General features: G+C 47.8%; 1 protein-coding gene across 3 annotated transcripts in view; it reads right to left on the bottom strand.

The window, feature by feature from the left end:
* lic (dual specificity mitogen-activated protein kinase kinase lic) overlaps positions 1 to 15,458 on the bottom strand; it is a 36,511-nt gene that overhangs the window by 17,583 nt on the left and 3,470 nt on the right. The window contains exons 1-6 of one of the 3 annotated variants that reach the window (XM_075702419.1): positions 13,805 to 14,866; positions 10,776 to 10,839; positions 9,962 to 10,127; positions 9,146 to 9,265; positions 3,887 to 4,003; positions 686 to 865 (exon numbers count right to left, since the gene is read on the bottom strand). In XM_075702419.1, the coding sequence (XP_075558534.1) occupies positions 686 to 865; positions 3,887 to 4,003; positions 9,146 to 9,265; positions 9,962 to 10,127; positions 10,776 to 10,839; positions 13,805 to 13,817 (660 nt within the window). In that variant the 5' untranslated portion in view covers positions 13,818 to 14,866. Of the gene's footprint in view, positions 1 to 685; positions 866 to 3,886; positions 4,004 to 9,145; positions 9,266 to 9,961; positions 10,128 to 10,775; positions 10,840 to 13,804; positions 14,867 to 15,458 lie in introns of those variants that run through there. The other 2 variants (XM_075702418.1, XM_075702420.1) reach the window with 2 other exon arrangements.

Here is a 15,458-nt window from a genome sequence, read left to right as displayed (position 1 = left end):
CCAGTTTAATACCGAACGTTGAAGCAGCTAGGCGTAGCGTTGCTGCAGTGGTGGCTATGGCTGCCAGCGGATCTGCGTGCGATAGCGCCGGTTCGAGGCGGCGAGGTAATCAAAATGGCAGCGGTGGTGGCTTTGATTAATTCCGTTTCAGACCTGCAGTCATACAGACTGTCCAGAAAATCGGACGCCAAAGAGTTCTTGCGTCCGAAATTTCAGACGTTCTGATACATTGACTCTATGGGGTACGTGGTGGTGCCGCGAAGCCGTCCAAATTATCGGGAATCCGGACAGTCGGTCGTTGACTCTACACTGGCAACTCCTCCAGCCGACGACAGGGCGTCAAAGACGATTCGTTACAATTCCTGTCTGTTACTCGAGCCAGCATTACCGCGACTTTCAACCCTTTCAATAAAATTACAGCTAATTTTCCCTGATGGAGGCACAAATTCCCTGAGTTTTTCCTGAGTTTTTCCAGACTACTAAAAATCCCTGAGAATTCCTGGTTTTCCCGGTTGGTAGACACCCTGGTGCTACACCAACTGGCCCAACTTTCTACTTTACAGAACATAAAAGCAGCATTCAACAGCAGACACCTTCAACAACCGCCATCAAGCTCGCCTGCACCTAGGCAGCACAGCATCGCCAGCTGCAGCAACTGCACCACAGCAAAGGGAGAGCCACTCACTGCCATGTATGGCTTGCAGCCAGCGTTGACTGTCTTGGCCACCGAGTCGACCAGGTAGCCGGAGATACCAAAGTCGCACATCTTCACCTCTCCGCGTCGGTTCAACAGGATGTTGGACGGCTTCACGTCTCGGTGGATCACGTGCAGCTGGCTTTGGAGGTAGTGCAGGGCGCTGACCACCTGCACATTGCAGGAGCAAACAGCCGAGCAGGAAAGTAAGAAAGAAGGAGATTGTGTGCTAAGGTCTACGCGGGTGCAAACTGTGCTCCAGCAGATGCACGGGTGCTGCCGTCAAATAAATTCACCAGCAAAGGACTGGCAATGTGAAATGTTCCTTAAACCCCTTCCGTGCAACGCTACTGCAGTAAAACCTCGTTAAGTCGTACCCACTTAAACAGTAGTTCCGTGTTAAAAGTAGTAAAGTGAAATCCCCGACTCAGCGACCATTGAACATAATGCATTTTGTATTTGCATAAACCGTACCAGATTGTCGCGTACATATCGGTTAAAAAGTAGTGTTTTCACTTTTCGTCGCGCGATCACAGCGGTACATCGTCCCTGTCGGGCAGCCCGGCAGAACAACAACAAGCCTCAGAGATCCGAACGGCCTCCAAGCGCAAACGCAGAGGGTGCTTGGAAGGGTGAAGCATTCATCCATTTCCCCGTCTGAGAAGCCACATCAACATCAACATTACTTCGGCACCGTGCCAGAGAGCGTTCTTTATTTCCTATGAGAAAGCATTGTGACGTCGTGCAAGCTAGGACTCTTGTCATGCCGAAGCTCGGACAAAAACGCCGTGTGCTTAGCATTCAGGAAAAAATGGACATCGTTCATGCCATCGAACGTGGCATGAAGAAGTCGGCGCTGGCACGCGAAAGGGATTTACCTTTAACTACCGTGTGTGGTATCTGGAATGCAAAGGAAAAATTGTTCATCAGTGCTGCTGCAACCGCGAAAAGATGTCGTATACGAGGTTCGACTTTTCCTGATGTGGAGGAGGCGCTGGTGAACTGGTTAAAAGCAGCGTGGTCGAAGAATTTGCCTGTCAACAGACCCCTACTTGTGGAGAACGCCCTGGTTTTCGCTTCGCAGCTGAACCACAATGACTTTGTATGCAGCAATGGCTGGCTGGCGAAGTTTAAGGCGAGGCATGGCGTAAACACAAGAGTCATTTCAGGAGAAGGTGCAGCTGGCGACGTGGATGGGGCAGAACAATGGCAAAATGGTCAGCTGAGGCACATCCTGACCGACTACGCGCCCGACAATATCTTCAATATAGATGAGTCGGCACTATTCTTCAAGCTGCTGCCAAACAGGACGCTTGCGTTTAAAGGTGAGACGTGCACCGGCGGCAAACATGCCAAGGACCGGATTTCGGTTGCGTTCGGTGTAAACATGTCGGCAACTGAAAAACTGCTACTTCTCGTAATTGGGAAGTCGGCCAAGCCGAGATGTTTTAAAGGTGCCCGACTGCCCTTCGGAGTTGTCTACCGCAGCAAGACGAAAGCGTGGATGACATCGAAGCTTTTTGAAGATTACATGCGCCTCACTGACCGCCGTTTCGCGGCGAAAAACAGAAAAGTTGTTGTTATCTTGGATAATGCCTCGGCGCATGTCGCGCTTGATAACCTTGCGGCTGTAAAATTGGCGTTTCTGCCTCCTAACACCACAGCGATTGCACGACCCTTGGACCAAGGTGTCATTCGGGCTGTGAAACAGCTCTACAATAAGAATCTGCTGCGCAGAATTCTTCTGGCCTTTGAGTGTGGCAAGATTTTTTCAATTGATCTGCTGGGCGCAATTCACCTGCTCGAATACTCGTGGCACCATGTTGAATCGGCGACTGTGCAGAACTGCTTCAAGCGCGCTGGCTTCACGGTGTGTGCGGGTGACGCCGAGGATGCTAGCGACGCCGACGACCAGTCTTCCGACGTCGACCAAGCTTGCAAAATACTGCTCGCTGAAGTGCTGGAGCGGCACGGTGTTACCCAAGGCACTTCTTTCACCGACTTCAGGGACATCGATAGCGATGTTCGGACTTCTCCGGATATGTCCAACGAAGCTATAGTTGCCTCTGTTGCCAAAGTGTCGCGTAACAACAGCGATGAGGACGACAGCGACAGCGACAGTACGAGCGATCCAGGCCCGACAGTGGCAGAAGCTGCACGTCATGTCAGCCTCATGCGGGTGTTTGCTGAGAAGAGGGGGCTGGTGGAAAAGCTGGCTCGCAGCTTAAGTGAGTTTGAGGCGGCTGTCGTCGCTGCTAGGCCGCCGCGGCATCAAACAAAGATCACAGACTTTTGTCGGCCGAAATGAATAAATAGTGTAAGTTTTTTGCCCTTTCATTGCATTCTCTCCGAGTTCCGTTTTTGACAGGTAAGTGGGCGATCTCATGCCATTTCGGTTAAGCAGTACTACCATTTAGTACGTACCTTTTCCGAGCTCCAGCCAACTACGGTTTAACGAGGTTATACTGTATCCTGAATTCTAACCAAAAGTTGCCAAATTATTTTTAAGAACCCCAGTTACCAACATGTTTTACTTTCTCTGCCAGAATAAACTTGCTCCTGCTTGTGCCGCCCCATGAATTGTGTGCTGCCATCTACCAGAAGCACAACAAAGCATTGGTATGACACCAGTTCGTCCAAGGCATTGCTATAAAATTAAAAGTACTTCGAAGAGCTGGGCTCGTCGTTGGATGTTTTTTGCTGGAAACGAGTGGATGAACCCAGCTCGTCCCTAGCACAGAAGGGGTTCACATTCCTTCAGCAAAGTGACAATTGGAGATGAGAGATTTACCAAGCTACGTAAAAATTCCACAGCCTGTTAACTGCAGCATATCATAACAGAACCTAGATCGATGATAACTGCATTTCTGAAAAGTCCACCTGGCACATAAAGACTACAGTGACTACAAACTTGGCGCACATATAGGTCACGGTGTACACTTCACCTGCTCCCCACATGCATCTACCCAGTGATGCCCACGGCACGAATCTAACACAGCTATCGATCTAAGAAAAGGCTGACACGACCAATGTCACACTTCCCTTGCAAACAACGCTCAATGGCAAACCACAAGGTAGCTGCAGACAAAGAGCAAGTCTATCTCTTCGGTTTCTGTGGCATGGTCTGCATCAAAACATGACACCAGATCGGGACGTGACGATGTCAGGGCAGTCAATTACTGTGCCACTCACCGAAAAGGCAATTGTCCCCAAGATGCTCTCGGGGATGGTCTTCCCTTTGCTGAACACCTTCTGGTAGAACTTGTCGAGCGATGTGTCCATCACTTCCATGCAGATCCACACGTCCCCCTGCAAGGTAACAAGGTCATCTGCAAGGTCATCGCAAAGTAACACGAAAGCATTGTGACATACTGCAAAAAAAAACAATTCCTCATATGACTTTGCACATTTCAACTATCTTCCGATCAATGACTTGACCAGGGGCTGCATTTTGTAACAATCTACAGGGCCGATTGAATAATGCCACAGATAACAGTGGTGTCTCAGCCAATAACCAGGGGCGAAAGAAATGGGAAAATGAAATAAATCATCACAGCACATGGCTCCTGGTCAAACCACTAGTGAGGGACATTTACAACTGCAATTCAAGCTGGCAGAAATGCTGCGCAATTGCAGCTCGTCGTTGCCTACCTACATTCCCAACAAACACTGCAAGAACAACATGTCGTAACCATGTTGTAACCATGGCGACATATGACAGGCACACTGTGCCAGGCACCATGGCCATGGCAACACTGTCACAACAGAGGTGTTCTTGTATAAGCACGAATATCAAACATTGTGCAAAATGGTCTTGTCCATTCTTCTTTCACAAAAATAGCTGAAACATGCACAAATAATGTGAAACTACACCAGCCACATCGGCTGGCACACCTTCTCAAACCTGATCTGTCAAGCAACAGCCTGCCCATGACGACGTACTATAGGACTACAAACCATAATGGTGGCTCGGTGGCTACGGCATTGTGCTTGTAGGCATGAGGTCCCAGGTTTGGTCCTTGTCACTACAGTCATATTGTGATGGGGGCATAATACAGAAACATTTGCAAGCTTAGATTTAATCTTTTCCGTGGCGAACGTCTTCTTTATTCCATAAAACTACCAAAATTTCCCAAATTTTGTAACAGCTAATTATAAAAAGCTTTTCATATAGAAATATTAGCAGTTAATTTATTATTTTCTGTTGTCTGTTACTGGTCAATTTTTTCATGATTTGAGTCTGTATGAAGCTTGGCATTTCTTGGAGTCAAAGTGTGCTCTGCTGACTTCCATGTAACGCATAATACAGTTGAACCTTGCAATAACGAAATTGGTGGCAAATGCGAAAAAATTCGCTTTCGGGAGAATTTCGTTGTTGCGAAAAGAGACAGCACAGGTAGGTAATGAATCGCAGAACAAAGCTTTACCATCAGAATTCCGTTAGCTTACTTTGGCAAGCTTTGCTCAAGGACATAGAACCGCATGCGTCAATCAGCAGCGGTAGTACAGTCGAACCCCGCTACAACGAACGTCGCTTCAACGAAATTTTCGCTTCAACGAAATATTTCCAATTCCCCGTCAGCTCGCTATACAAAGTAATGGAACAAATTTCTCATCACAACGAACCATTTTTGGGGCGCGTTTCCGCTTCAACGAAATTTTTGCTATGCGAAGCTCGATTTAAAAATATATCTTACAATAAAACAAGCATATCGCCGCCCATCTATGTACTTCCATAGGCCCACGCTGCTTTGTTTCGCTAAACATTCGCTGGACCAAACTAATCCACTCACTGAAACGCACATGATCACCGCCATAGCTTGGTGTTGATGACTATCGGGCTGGCTGCCTTGCGACAAGGCGCGGGGGCAAGCTCCCGTTTTCTTCCAATCCAATTCAGAGCCGCAACCAATCCGTTGCCAAAGGACGCAGCAGCCTGGCAACAGCAGCGCGTTTGCCCTAGTTTTTTTCACTCGTGCTTGTGCTGCTAGTGCGCTGTAATGAATGCGAGCATGGCGACTTCATCTAGAAAGCGGAAGTTCCTCTCGCTTGAAGAGAAGGCACGGATTATCAGCGCGGCATCCAGTGGCAGGAAAAAGGGAGATGTTGCAGCGGACTTCGGCATCTCACAGAGCACGCTGTCAACGATCTTGAAGTCGAAAGACGCGATAGCGCAAGCTCTTTCTTCGGGGACATCCGCGAAGCGGAAAAAGCTGACGCAAGCGGCTCATGAGGACCTTGAGAAGGCTCTGTACACGTGGTTCCTCGACGTGCGCGCAAAGAAGATGCCGGTCAGCGGAAACATGTTGCAGCAAAAGGCACTTGGCTATGCCTGTATGCTGGGCATCAATGATTTCAAAGCCAGCTCAGGGTGGCTGACCTGTTTTAAGGCCAGGCATGAAATCGTCGCTAAAGTGCTGTGTGGGGAGTCGGCCTCATCAGACGCCGACGCTGCATCTGCTTGGGCATCAGCTACTGTGCCGGAATTAATGGAGAAATATGCCACATCAGACATATACAATGCCGATGAAACGGGACTTTTCTTCGAGCTCCTCCCCTCCAAGACGCTTCACATGAAGGGCCAGCCATGCAGCGGAGGGAAGCATAGCAAAAAGCGTGTGACTGTGCTCCTGTGCTGCAACATGGACGGGTCTGACAAGCGCTGCCCACTGGTGATAGGCAAAAGTGCGAAGCCGCGGTGCTTCAAAGGTGGCAAGAGCCTGCCCGTCAAATATGTTGCCAATAAGAAGTCTTGGATGACACGGGCCGTTTTCAAAGAGTGGCTAACCGCTTTCGACCGTGACATGACGGCAAAGAAACGTAAGGTTTGTTTGCTCATCGACAATTGCTCAGCGCATAACGTTGAAGACGTTCAGCTTCAAAGCGTGGAAGTAAGATTCTTCCCGCCGAATTGCACGGCTTTAATCCAGCCGCTGGATCAAGGTATCATCAATAGCGTTAAAAGCGCTTATCGACAGCGACTGATTCAGCGGCTGGTGTTAAACATCGACACCGGTCGGGCAATCGAAGTGGATTTGTACATGGCTGTACAGATGGTCTCAGCAGCGTGGACGGCAACCAGTCGCAGTATCATCTACAACTGTTTTGTGCACGCCGGCTTTCACTCCGATGCTCAACTGGCAGCGAACTCCACGTCGGACGAGGAAGGCTGCAGTACAATTGCTCCACCCTCCACAGAGGCCAATGCGGCATGGGCAGCCCTTCAGGACTCCGGAGATGTGCCGGCCGATGTTCACATCGGCGACTACATCGCTGTTGACAGTGAAGTGCTAGCTCACGAGGAGCTGAGTGACGAAGCTATAATTGAGGGCGTTCGCCACAACGACGCATCATCGGATGATGACAGCGACGCGGAGGACTTAGCGCCACCACCTGCAATAAAAGTGATGGATGCTTTTGATGTGATCCGCAGATTTTTCGGTGCTCACGATGACGACGTCGCGATGCAACTGTTCACCGAGTGCGAAAGCCGCGCCACTGCACTCGTGGCAAAAAAAAAGAAGCAGAAGAAGCTGACCGACTTCTTTGGAAATAAATGATGTTTTGGGACTATGTGGTCCAACCTGACAGTGTTTTTGGCCTGTTTTCGCCTCAACGAAATTTCGCTTTAACGAAATTTTTCGCGCGCCCCGTCAGTTTCGTTGTAGCGAGGTTCAACTGTACTGCCATGGAGCAGGATTCTTGGTCAACTGCTTTCGGAGATACGATCACTTTTGCGAGATTTTGCTTAACTCGGCACCAGACGCAGAGCAACAGTGCACGCAGCAGCATTTCTCCAGCGCATGCTGTCGCTCGTAGGCGCCGACGCATCCGGTGCCGAACACAAAAGTGATTGTATCTCGTGTACCCAAAGGCAAACGATCACAATTGTGGCCCCTTAGAGCAAATCTATGTCCGACACCGAATCCACACAACACACGATGCCTGTCAGGTGGCACCAAAACCAGCATTCTTGACACAAGGGATGCGTATTCCCGGACGATCGCTCAATCACGGCCCGATGCATGGCACTCCATGCTACGACCGCCATCTCAAATGCCATAAACAATTCCATGTCAGTGGGACGTGGGTTTCCTTGTTTTTGCTGCATTTTTCTCACCGAGGCACACAGTACGCAGCACACTGCCGTGATCGGCAGCCATTGTTCGAAACGCATGTTCAGTTTGCGTTCAGTTTCGCCTCACGCGAATGACCTAGGCCGTGCCGAGTCGTTAGCCGCGGGGAAGGCAAACAATGAACACTTCGAACAACAATCTACAATCTCGCCTAGTAGGTGTGCAAAACCACCATCACACGTCAGTAGCAACATGCGTGCCGCTTCAAACAGCTGATCAACAGGCGGCCACGACGTGTTTCCAGCACAAATTATCACTTCCGGCGCTTGGTTGCTTTTATAAACCAGAATGGGGGAGCCCATGCAAGTGTAACATAATGGCATTTTATGCAATTTTAGTGCAAAACAATGCATTTTAGCATATCTTGGAGCCTGCTAGCCCTACGCGAGTAGGTAATAGGCGGGGTTATGCTCCAGCGAATTTCGTTGATGCGGGATTGCAGTACAGCGACATGTCGTTGCCGAGAGGTATGAAATTTATTGAATCTTATGGGCGTTCGCCGGGGATACAAAAATATTTCGTTGCCGCGAGGATTTTGTTGGGGGATTTCATTATCACGGTTCTCGACTGTATCTGGAGCTGTGAAGAAAGGAGATAGCAAAGGCAAAGTGTTTTCATCAAGCCGAGTGCGTGCGAAAGAGGCTGCCAGAGGCTCAAACTGTTTCTCGCAATCGTTCGTACTAAGTTGAAACTTCAAACACGATTCACTAGAGTTTTCTAGGTCAAATTGTTTACTATAGTTGAAGAAACATTCAAAAACAGCATGATTCTGGCTTTGAAAAAGGCGGTTGGTGTTGCTGCAGCCTCTTAACTCCGTGCCACCTTTTTTAAAGAACCAGGGGAGCCATATTTAAAAACCAGAGGATTTCTTAGCCCGAGTGCTGCTTCAGGACATGAAACGCCAACAATCTCCAATTCTGCAGTGTAGGTCTTCATAATCAAGTCAGCAAATGGAATAGTGACATACACACATATCTAAAACGTGAGATATTTAGTTCATTCACCGTACAGCAAAGAGCCCTATGAAAGGGAACGGTGAGCAGTCGCCACTCTGCACAATCAATGTGACTCACTGGTCACCAGCAAGGCATGTTCCACAATGTAAGGGCACCGATTTACCCCGCCCATTAAAATACAAACTGCATTCCTGGAGAGCCAATGATCAGCCACCTACCAGCAAAAGTAATTTTCCACTTCATTTAGAAAGTGCAACGTGGTGTGAAACGCGACCAAAGTAGTGGTGAGCCACTGTGGTGAGCCAGCACCTTCGATGACAGCAATGCATGTGATAATCAGAAGGAAGAGAAACGCCCACCTCTCGGAAGAGTGCGCCGTAGAACTGCACCGTGTTGGGGTAGTCACTGGTGCGCATGGAGACGTCGAGGTCCATCAACAAGCGTTTCTGCTCCTGGTTGCACTCGGTGAAGGTTATCCTCTGCAACATCAGAGGAAGAAAGGGGGTTAAACGGCAGAAGAGAATGGCGCAGTACACTGCCGCTAGAGGAAGGTACTGTAAATACAGAATATCAATCAATCAAAGATAAGCTTTAACACATCATCAGGAAAAATCTGCACGGAGATGTCTGGGCTGACAGCCTAAGCAAATAGTGACCGGTTCGATGCAGACAATGACCAGCAATACAGTACAAACATTTACTAGTGATAAGATACTTTTACAGTCAAACCACTATATAAAGAATACGGATACAACAAATCATTAGATGTAACGAAGTAAACCTAAAGTTTTTCTTGGTGATATCAGGATGTCATGAATATACGCTTACAATAAACATTGGACATAGCCAAGGTATATTCATGTCTGATCTGACTTTACTATAACGAAGTTTGATTGTACAATTACTATGCCGAATTACTAAATAGTAAACAAGATTTGTTTACTAAATATATCACGATATGGAAGGCACAGGACATACCGTGTCAACCGACAGCATTTTATATCTCGAGAACTTGTCAGACAAGGTGTCACAATTGCTCTGTCACACATCCGCAGACCTTTGCAACGCGTGGCCCTTTCTCAAGTGTAAGCAAGTACTCTTATCATGTTCACCTCCTTTCCAAGTCTCGCGTTTCACTCTCCCTCCCTCATCAATGTTAATAAAAGCCATCTAACCTTGACAGCCATGATGGTGCCGCTGGGTACATGGACCATCTTCTCGACAACGCCATAGGCGCCTCGGCCAAGCTCCTCAATCACCTGGAGGTCATCTGTGGAGACTTCGACTTCCTGGCCTTCCACAACGAGCCTCGCGTGGGAGTCCAGGTTGCGCGGAGGGGTGCTGTGCGCACGAACGGTAGGGTTAACGTGTGCCTTCTTAGCATCGGCAGAGAAAAGCCACAACAACGAGCAATCCTTGACGCGGAGAACGCAGACACTGTCTACAAAGGTACTGTCAGCTTCCTTTTGAACTGTCCAAAGCTAGCGTCTGCTGAGAAACGACAAAACAAGCATCATTGCTAGTACTTTCCGTGCTCCTTGCTCCATCCATTTCCAGAGGAGCGGCAGCATAGCACCGGCCAACTGGCTGGGTAGAAATTTTCTTCTTAAATGCAAAGCTTTCATCGTCTCTTTCCCCCACTTTACAGGTGTTGGCTGCTGTCATTTCAAGTAGAAGGAACCCATTGCCCAGCACCAATTGCCACACTACCCACTGAGCCACGGCACTTGATTCTATGTAATGCTAGGTCTCCATAGATTAGTGCTACAATGACTCAACCATTGTGAGAGACTAAATGGCATTCACCAGATGCATCATCCAGGCAACACAACTGGCCTAAAAAAAAGATTGACAATCTGGAAAAAAAAACCCTTCCCGGAATTTCCATGCTTACGAACTGCACCTTACAGACAGACAGACATGTTAGATCTGCGCGAGGTGTTGAAATGTTCATGGCCAAACAAGGACACAAAAAAGGCCAACTCTTACACTCTCTGTTGAAGATTCTGGTTTGCCTCTGGCATGATGATCTTCCCCACCGTCCTTTTTCCCGCTGAGAAGAAAATCAAAGAGAAACAGCATTTTAACAAGACGAAGCTTTGGAGAGGTGCTTTCAAACAATAGATTTATCCAACTATCGGTAGAAACAACTGACCAAGCTAAGTACAGAGAAACTGAAATGTCCACAAGTATAACTAGCAGGTGATTACAACTATTGTAGGTACGAAAGACAACCACCAAAATTATAGTACTGCATAAGCTGAGAAGCCTTGCAAAGGAAAACTGCAGAAACATTCTTCAAGTCTGAAAAAAGGAATTATGCTGTGCTTTCATGCAAGTTTAGCCTCAAAGCACATGCTGTGATAATCCGCACCTAAAGGTGCAAGACAATTTTATCTGCACCTGATAATCGCAGCACAATATAGATGACCTTAGTGTTTCAAAACAAACAATTGGGGGTTTTCATTGTCAGCACATACCAACATAGTGCCACAAAACAATCTTGCCTGAAGGTAAGCTAATTGCAGAGAGGTTTCTAAAAAATCGAGAGCTACACAGGCAGACAAGAAAGAATAAATGTGCACTCAAAATCAGCACCCCAAAAGCAATAGCAAATATCACTTATCAAGAAAACACAACAAAACTCCACCAGAGATGTGCCAACAGAAGTCGGGTAATTAAAAAGAAAAGATAAAGCGCCAATACAGATAAAGCACTTGGGACACGAGTTACACAAGCAACTCTGACCCGGTTTATCAGTGCGACAGCCTGCAGCCAAACATTCTCGTCGCACCTTTACAACTGCCCGAAGCAACAGCGGACACTAAACTGCCTCACAATGTGGGCTTATAAAACACAAACTGCCTTTACAGGCACTCCGGTGATTGCCAAATATGCATCATTTATTAATAGGGTTCAAAGACCACGTGAAAGTGCAGCCAAAGTCAAATTCCTGTGCGCATCTTTGATGCTCCAAAATTTTTGCAGGCTGAGATCGAAAGGGTAATGTTTATTAGCATGTCATTTGCATGATGCATCTATAAATTTGGGCAACTACTTATCTGTATTTTAATTTTCCTGTATTGGGTATTAATTGCTCATCCCACATTTCTTTCCCTTTGAATGTTGCAGCCCACTAGGATTTTCATGTATTCTGTCAAACTTTCAACTAACCCCTGGCTGTAGGTGCACATTTCTGTATAATGTTCTTGCATTATGATGAATAAAGAGAAAATTTCAATTTAATGGGCATTCCAACCTCCCTATATGTATACCTGGGTGATGTCTGCAATAGAACGTCCAAATTCCAGCAGGAAGGTGGACAGCTAGACTAAAGTCACAAATTTTTTATGGCTCTCAAGGCTAACATATGAAAGTGAAGCACATATAGAATACCACTTCTAGAAATAGTGTCAAACTTGTTCACACATTCTAACATGCAAAATATAAAACTGAAGTTTTGTTTGCTACAATGCATAATTTAATATAGAAGTAACGAATGCATGTCAAGTATGCACATTTTGACCCTAAACAGCAAACCTCTGTTTTTGTAGACTGTCACTGACGAGGGGGCACTTTCTCCCTGAATTGTCTAAAGCACGACAAATTCAAGCAAGAATTCGCTGCTCATTGAGGCCACCTTTGCCAGATCTAGAAGATTTTCGTCAATTGTCACCCAACATGCAGGCCTTAGGCCTTGGCCATGCACGGCACATTCAAAAACGGTTTCAGTTGGTGCAGAGAACCACACTGCAATAACCATATAAGGGTCTTCAAAGGGAATCTCCAACATATTTATTTCATCCTTGGCATTAAACACTATATGTGTTATCTTACTTTAACCACTGGCTGCATGCTTGCTGCAATCCAAAAAGAAAAGAAACATGGTGATTATGATATTAGAGAATTGCATATTATTGCAGAGAGGTGCCACTCCAACTGGGGGCAACGCCTTGAAATGTGAACACCTGCCTCGCTTGCAGCAACCTACACATACACACACACGCACAATCAAATAAAGCTGATGCCTGCACAGAAAATGAGCTGCTGCTCACGTGTTGTGTGCTTCCTCCCTTGTCTCCATTTTTCTTCGCACAGTAATAACCCGAGTACTTCTAAACAAGCAATTTTTTACACGCAGAGGCTACCACAAGTCATATCAAAAGCCACCACAAACAATTTTTATGACATTGTCCACCGATTTCACTCAAAATAACCTCTCGCAACTCGCAACTACTCCAGCATGAAGACAAGTGGAAACCTGCAAGTTCCAGTCTCAGTACGGTGTTCAAATGTAAGTGCACGGCCTGTGCCTATGGGGCTTCTCGCTCCCTAATCAGGTTTAGTAATTGCATTTGGTGCCCTAGGCTGGTCTACATCCACCGTCGGTGCATAACAGACACAACAAGCAGTGACATCAGCACCTTAGGTGGCCAGCTTGAAATATTGCGTTACGTGGTTGCACAAAGCTCATGTTCGCATACACAAAACTCAACTGCCACTAAGCTTGCATGCCTTTACACTCAGGCTGAACAGTAGGACAGATGGTGTGCACATGCTGTGAAACCCCATTGCAAAAAAAAAAAAAAAAAAGAGAGAGAGAGAGAGAGAGAAGAAGAAAAGAAGATCAGAAGGGGGGGGGGGGGGGTTGTATTTTGTCAAGGGCAAGCTCGTCTCAAATGACGAATGGGTTGCACCAACGCCACAAAGCGGCATTCTTTCGACATACCCATCTTGCGTTTTGCGGTTCCCGGGGGCCGATTTCAGTGGCCAACTATGATCTCCCACTCTGCGCCAGACCGCTACTGCGTTCCAGCTTCGCCTGTTTACACACAAAACGGTTAATTGAACTGGTAATTGTGTTTGTCGATTCATTTGACTATCACCGCAGTATAAGATAAAAAAAAGAAAAGTCGCCAGCTGGCCCTAGATAACGTGTTGTCGGCACAAGCCACATATCAACGCGATCGCGGCAACAAGCAAAGCACACAGACCCTATCTTTCGTTTTCTCGCTCACCTAATCGCTTCATTTCGCCGACTGTCCACCACGGAACGCGAAAAAAATAAATAAAACGACGAAATGCGTTCCGCGGAGCAGGCCGCTGAACTTTTGGGAGGGACGCACGAGGATCACCACCAAAGTCGCCACGAAGAGGAAACCCAGCGACCGCCGGTGAAGAAGAAAAGGAACACGTCGGTCACAGCACTAAATGCTATTCAGGACACGTCGGGAAACGTTTCCGCACTCACGGCTGCCGCCGGCGAGCTCCACGCGACAAGCGGCTACTACCTCACGCACACCACACGCACAACACGGGCACGGGCGCGCGCGCGATAGCAGATCGGGCTGTTCCCTTCTTCAGCCGCTTTTATTTTCGTTTTTTCTCTCGCTCACTCCTGCGTTTACTTCGTCACTCGCGACGCTGAACGACACCACCACACAACTTCTCTTCCCTGCTGTACGACGAACGACGACCTTTCGGCAGCCAGAAAACAAGCCGGCTTGAATTCACACAGAACTGAAGGTAGCGATCTCTAATTAGGCTTAGATCCGGTCTCTCTCTCTCTCTCTCTGCTGCTCCTGTCTCTTTCCGCAAGGCTCTCGCCACTGCTGCAGATCACAGTGAAGAATTTCGGTTTCGGGAGCTCCGGTCAGCTGGCTCGTCGAGCATTCTCGGATGCGACAGTCGAAAACCGCGGTGCCCCGAACGACGGCGACATGATCGCCACGTTCTCTCCTTTTTTTTGCGGCGCAGAAAATTGTCGGCAGCGTTCTCCCGCTGTCGCTGCTGCTACGGACTCTCCGCCATGCGCGCACACACACACCGCACGTTCCCGACCACCGCCGTACTCTCTCTCTCTCTCTCTCTGGCCGCCGTCGATGCGTCGAATATTTCTACTGCAGTATCGTCGCAGCACACCGGAGCAGCAGCAACGCGTTCCGTTGCTCTCGCGCAGTTGACGGCAACGCGTTTGGGATCCGCTGCAGCGGATGCAGCTCGCCTCGCGAGTCGAGCCAGCTCCGACCGACGGCTTATTCAGTCCGTATGAATCACGCAGCGCAAAAACAACCTGCCCACCAACCGCAGCACCACAACTAAACTCTGGCCTTTTCCAGAACAAACGTTAAGCAAGAATTATTTACAATTCTTTAAAAACATTATATTAGACATTAGTTTACTTGTACATACACAGACTTTTTATCATGTGTAAAAACATGAATGGTGGTGCTAAAGTTGCGAAAACCAACCTCGAAGCACAACCTCCGAGATCGGCTCAAGTTTGCGACCTGCAAATGTCACATTACATCATGGCCGCCATTATAAACACAACAATCACGCGTCGCCGTTTCGAAGCACACGCATAATACTCAGCTCCTGAAATGTTAGCCATGGTCCAATTTTGTTAACTGGGTCGAAATATGGGGTGTCCAAAACCCGACGTGAATGACGTGATACCGGCTCCTGCGATCGCTTCCGCCGCATACACGCAGCAAACGTATAGCCTTTGCGATCCGCACATTTATCTAGAGGGCGTCACCACTTGTGCTTGAATTTGGTGTCCAAAATCTGACGCTCATGGCGTGCTTCTGGCAATTTCTGCAATAGCTTCTGCCGCGTGAAGCGAAAAAAAGAAAAAAGCACAGCCTTCGAGACTGGTATTTGCAACCC

The sequence above is a fragment of the Dermacentor variabilis genome, chromosome 8, assembly GCF_050947875.1.
Source record: "Dermacentor variabilis isolate Ectoservices chromosome 8, ASM5094787v1, whole genome shotgun sequence".
In the NCBI taxonomy this organism is placed as follows: Eukaryota; Metazoa; Arthropoda; class Arachnida; order Ixodida; family Ixodidae; genus Dermacentor; species Dermacentor variabilis.
This window is presented reverse-complemented; position numbering and strand designations above follow the sequence as displayed.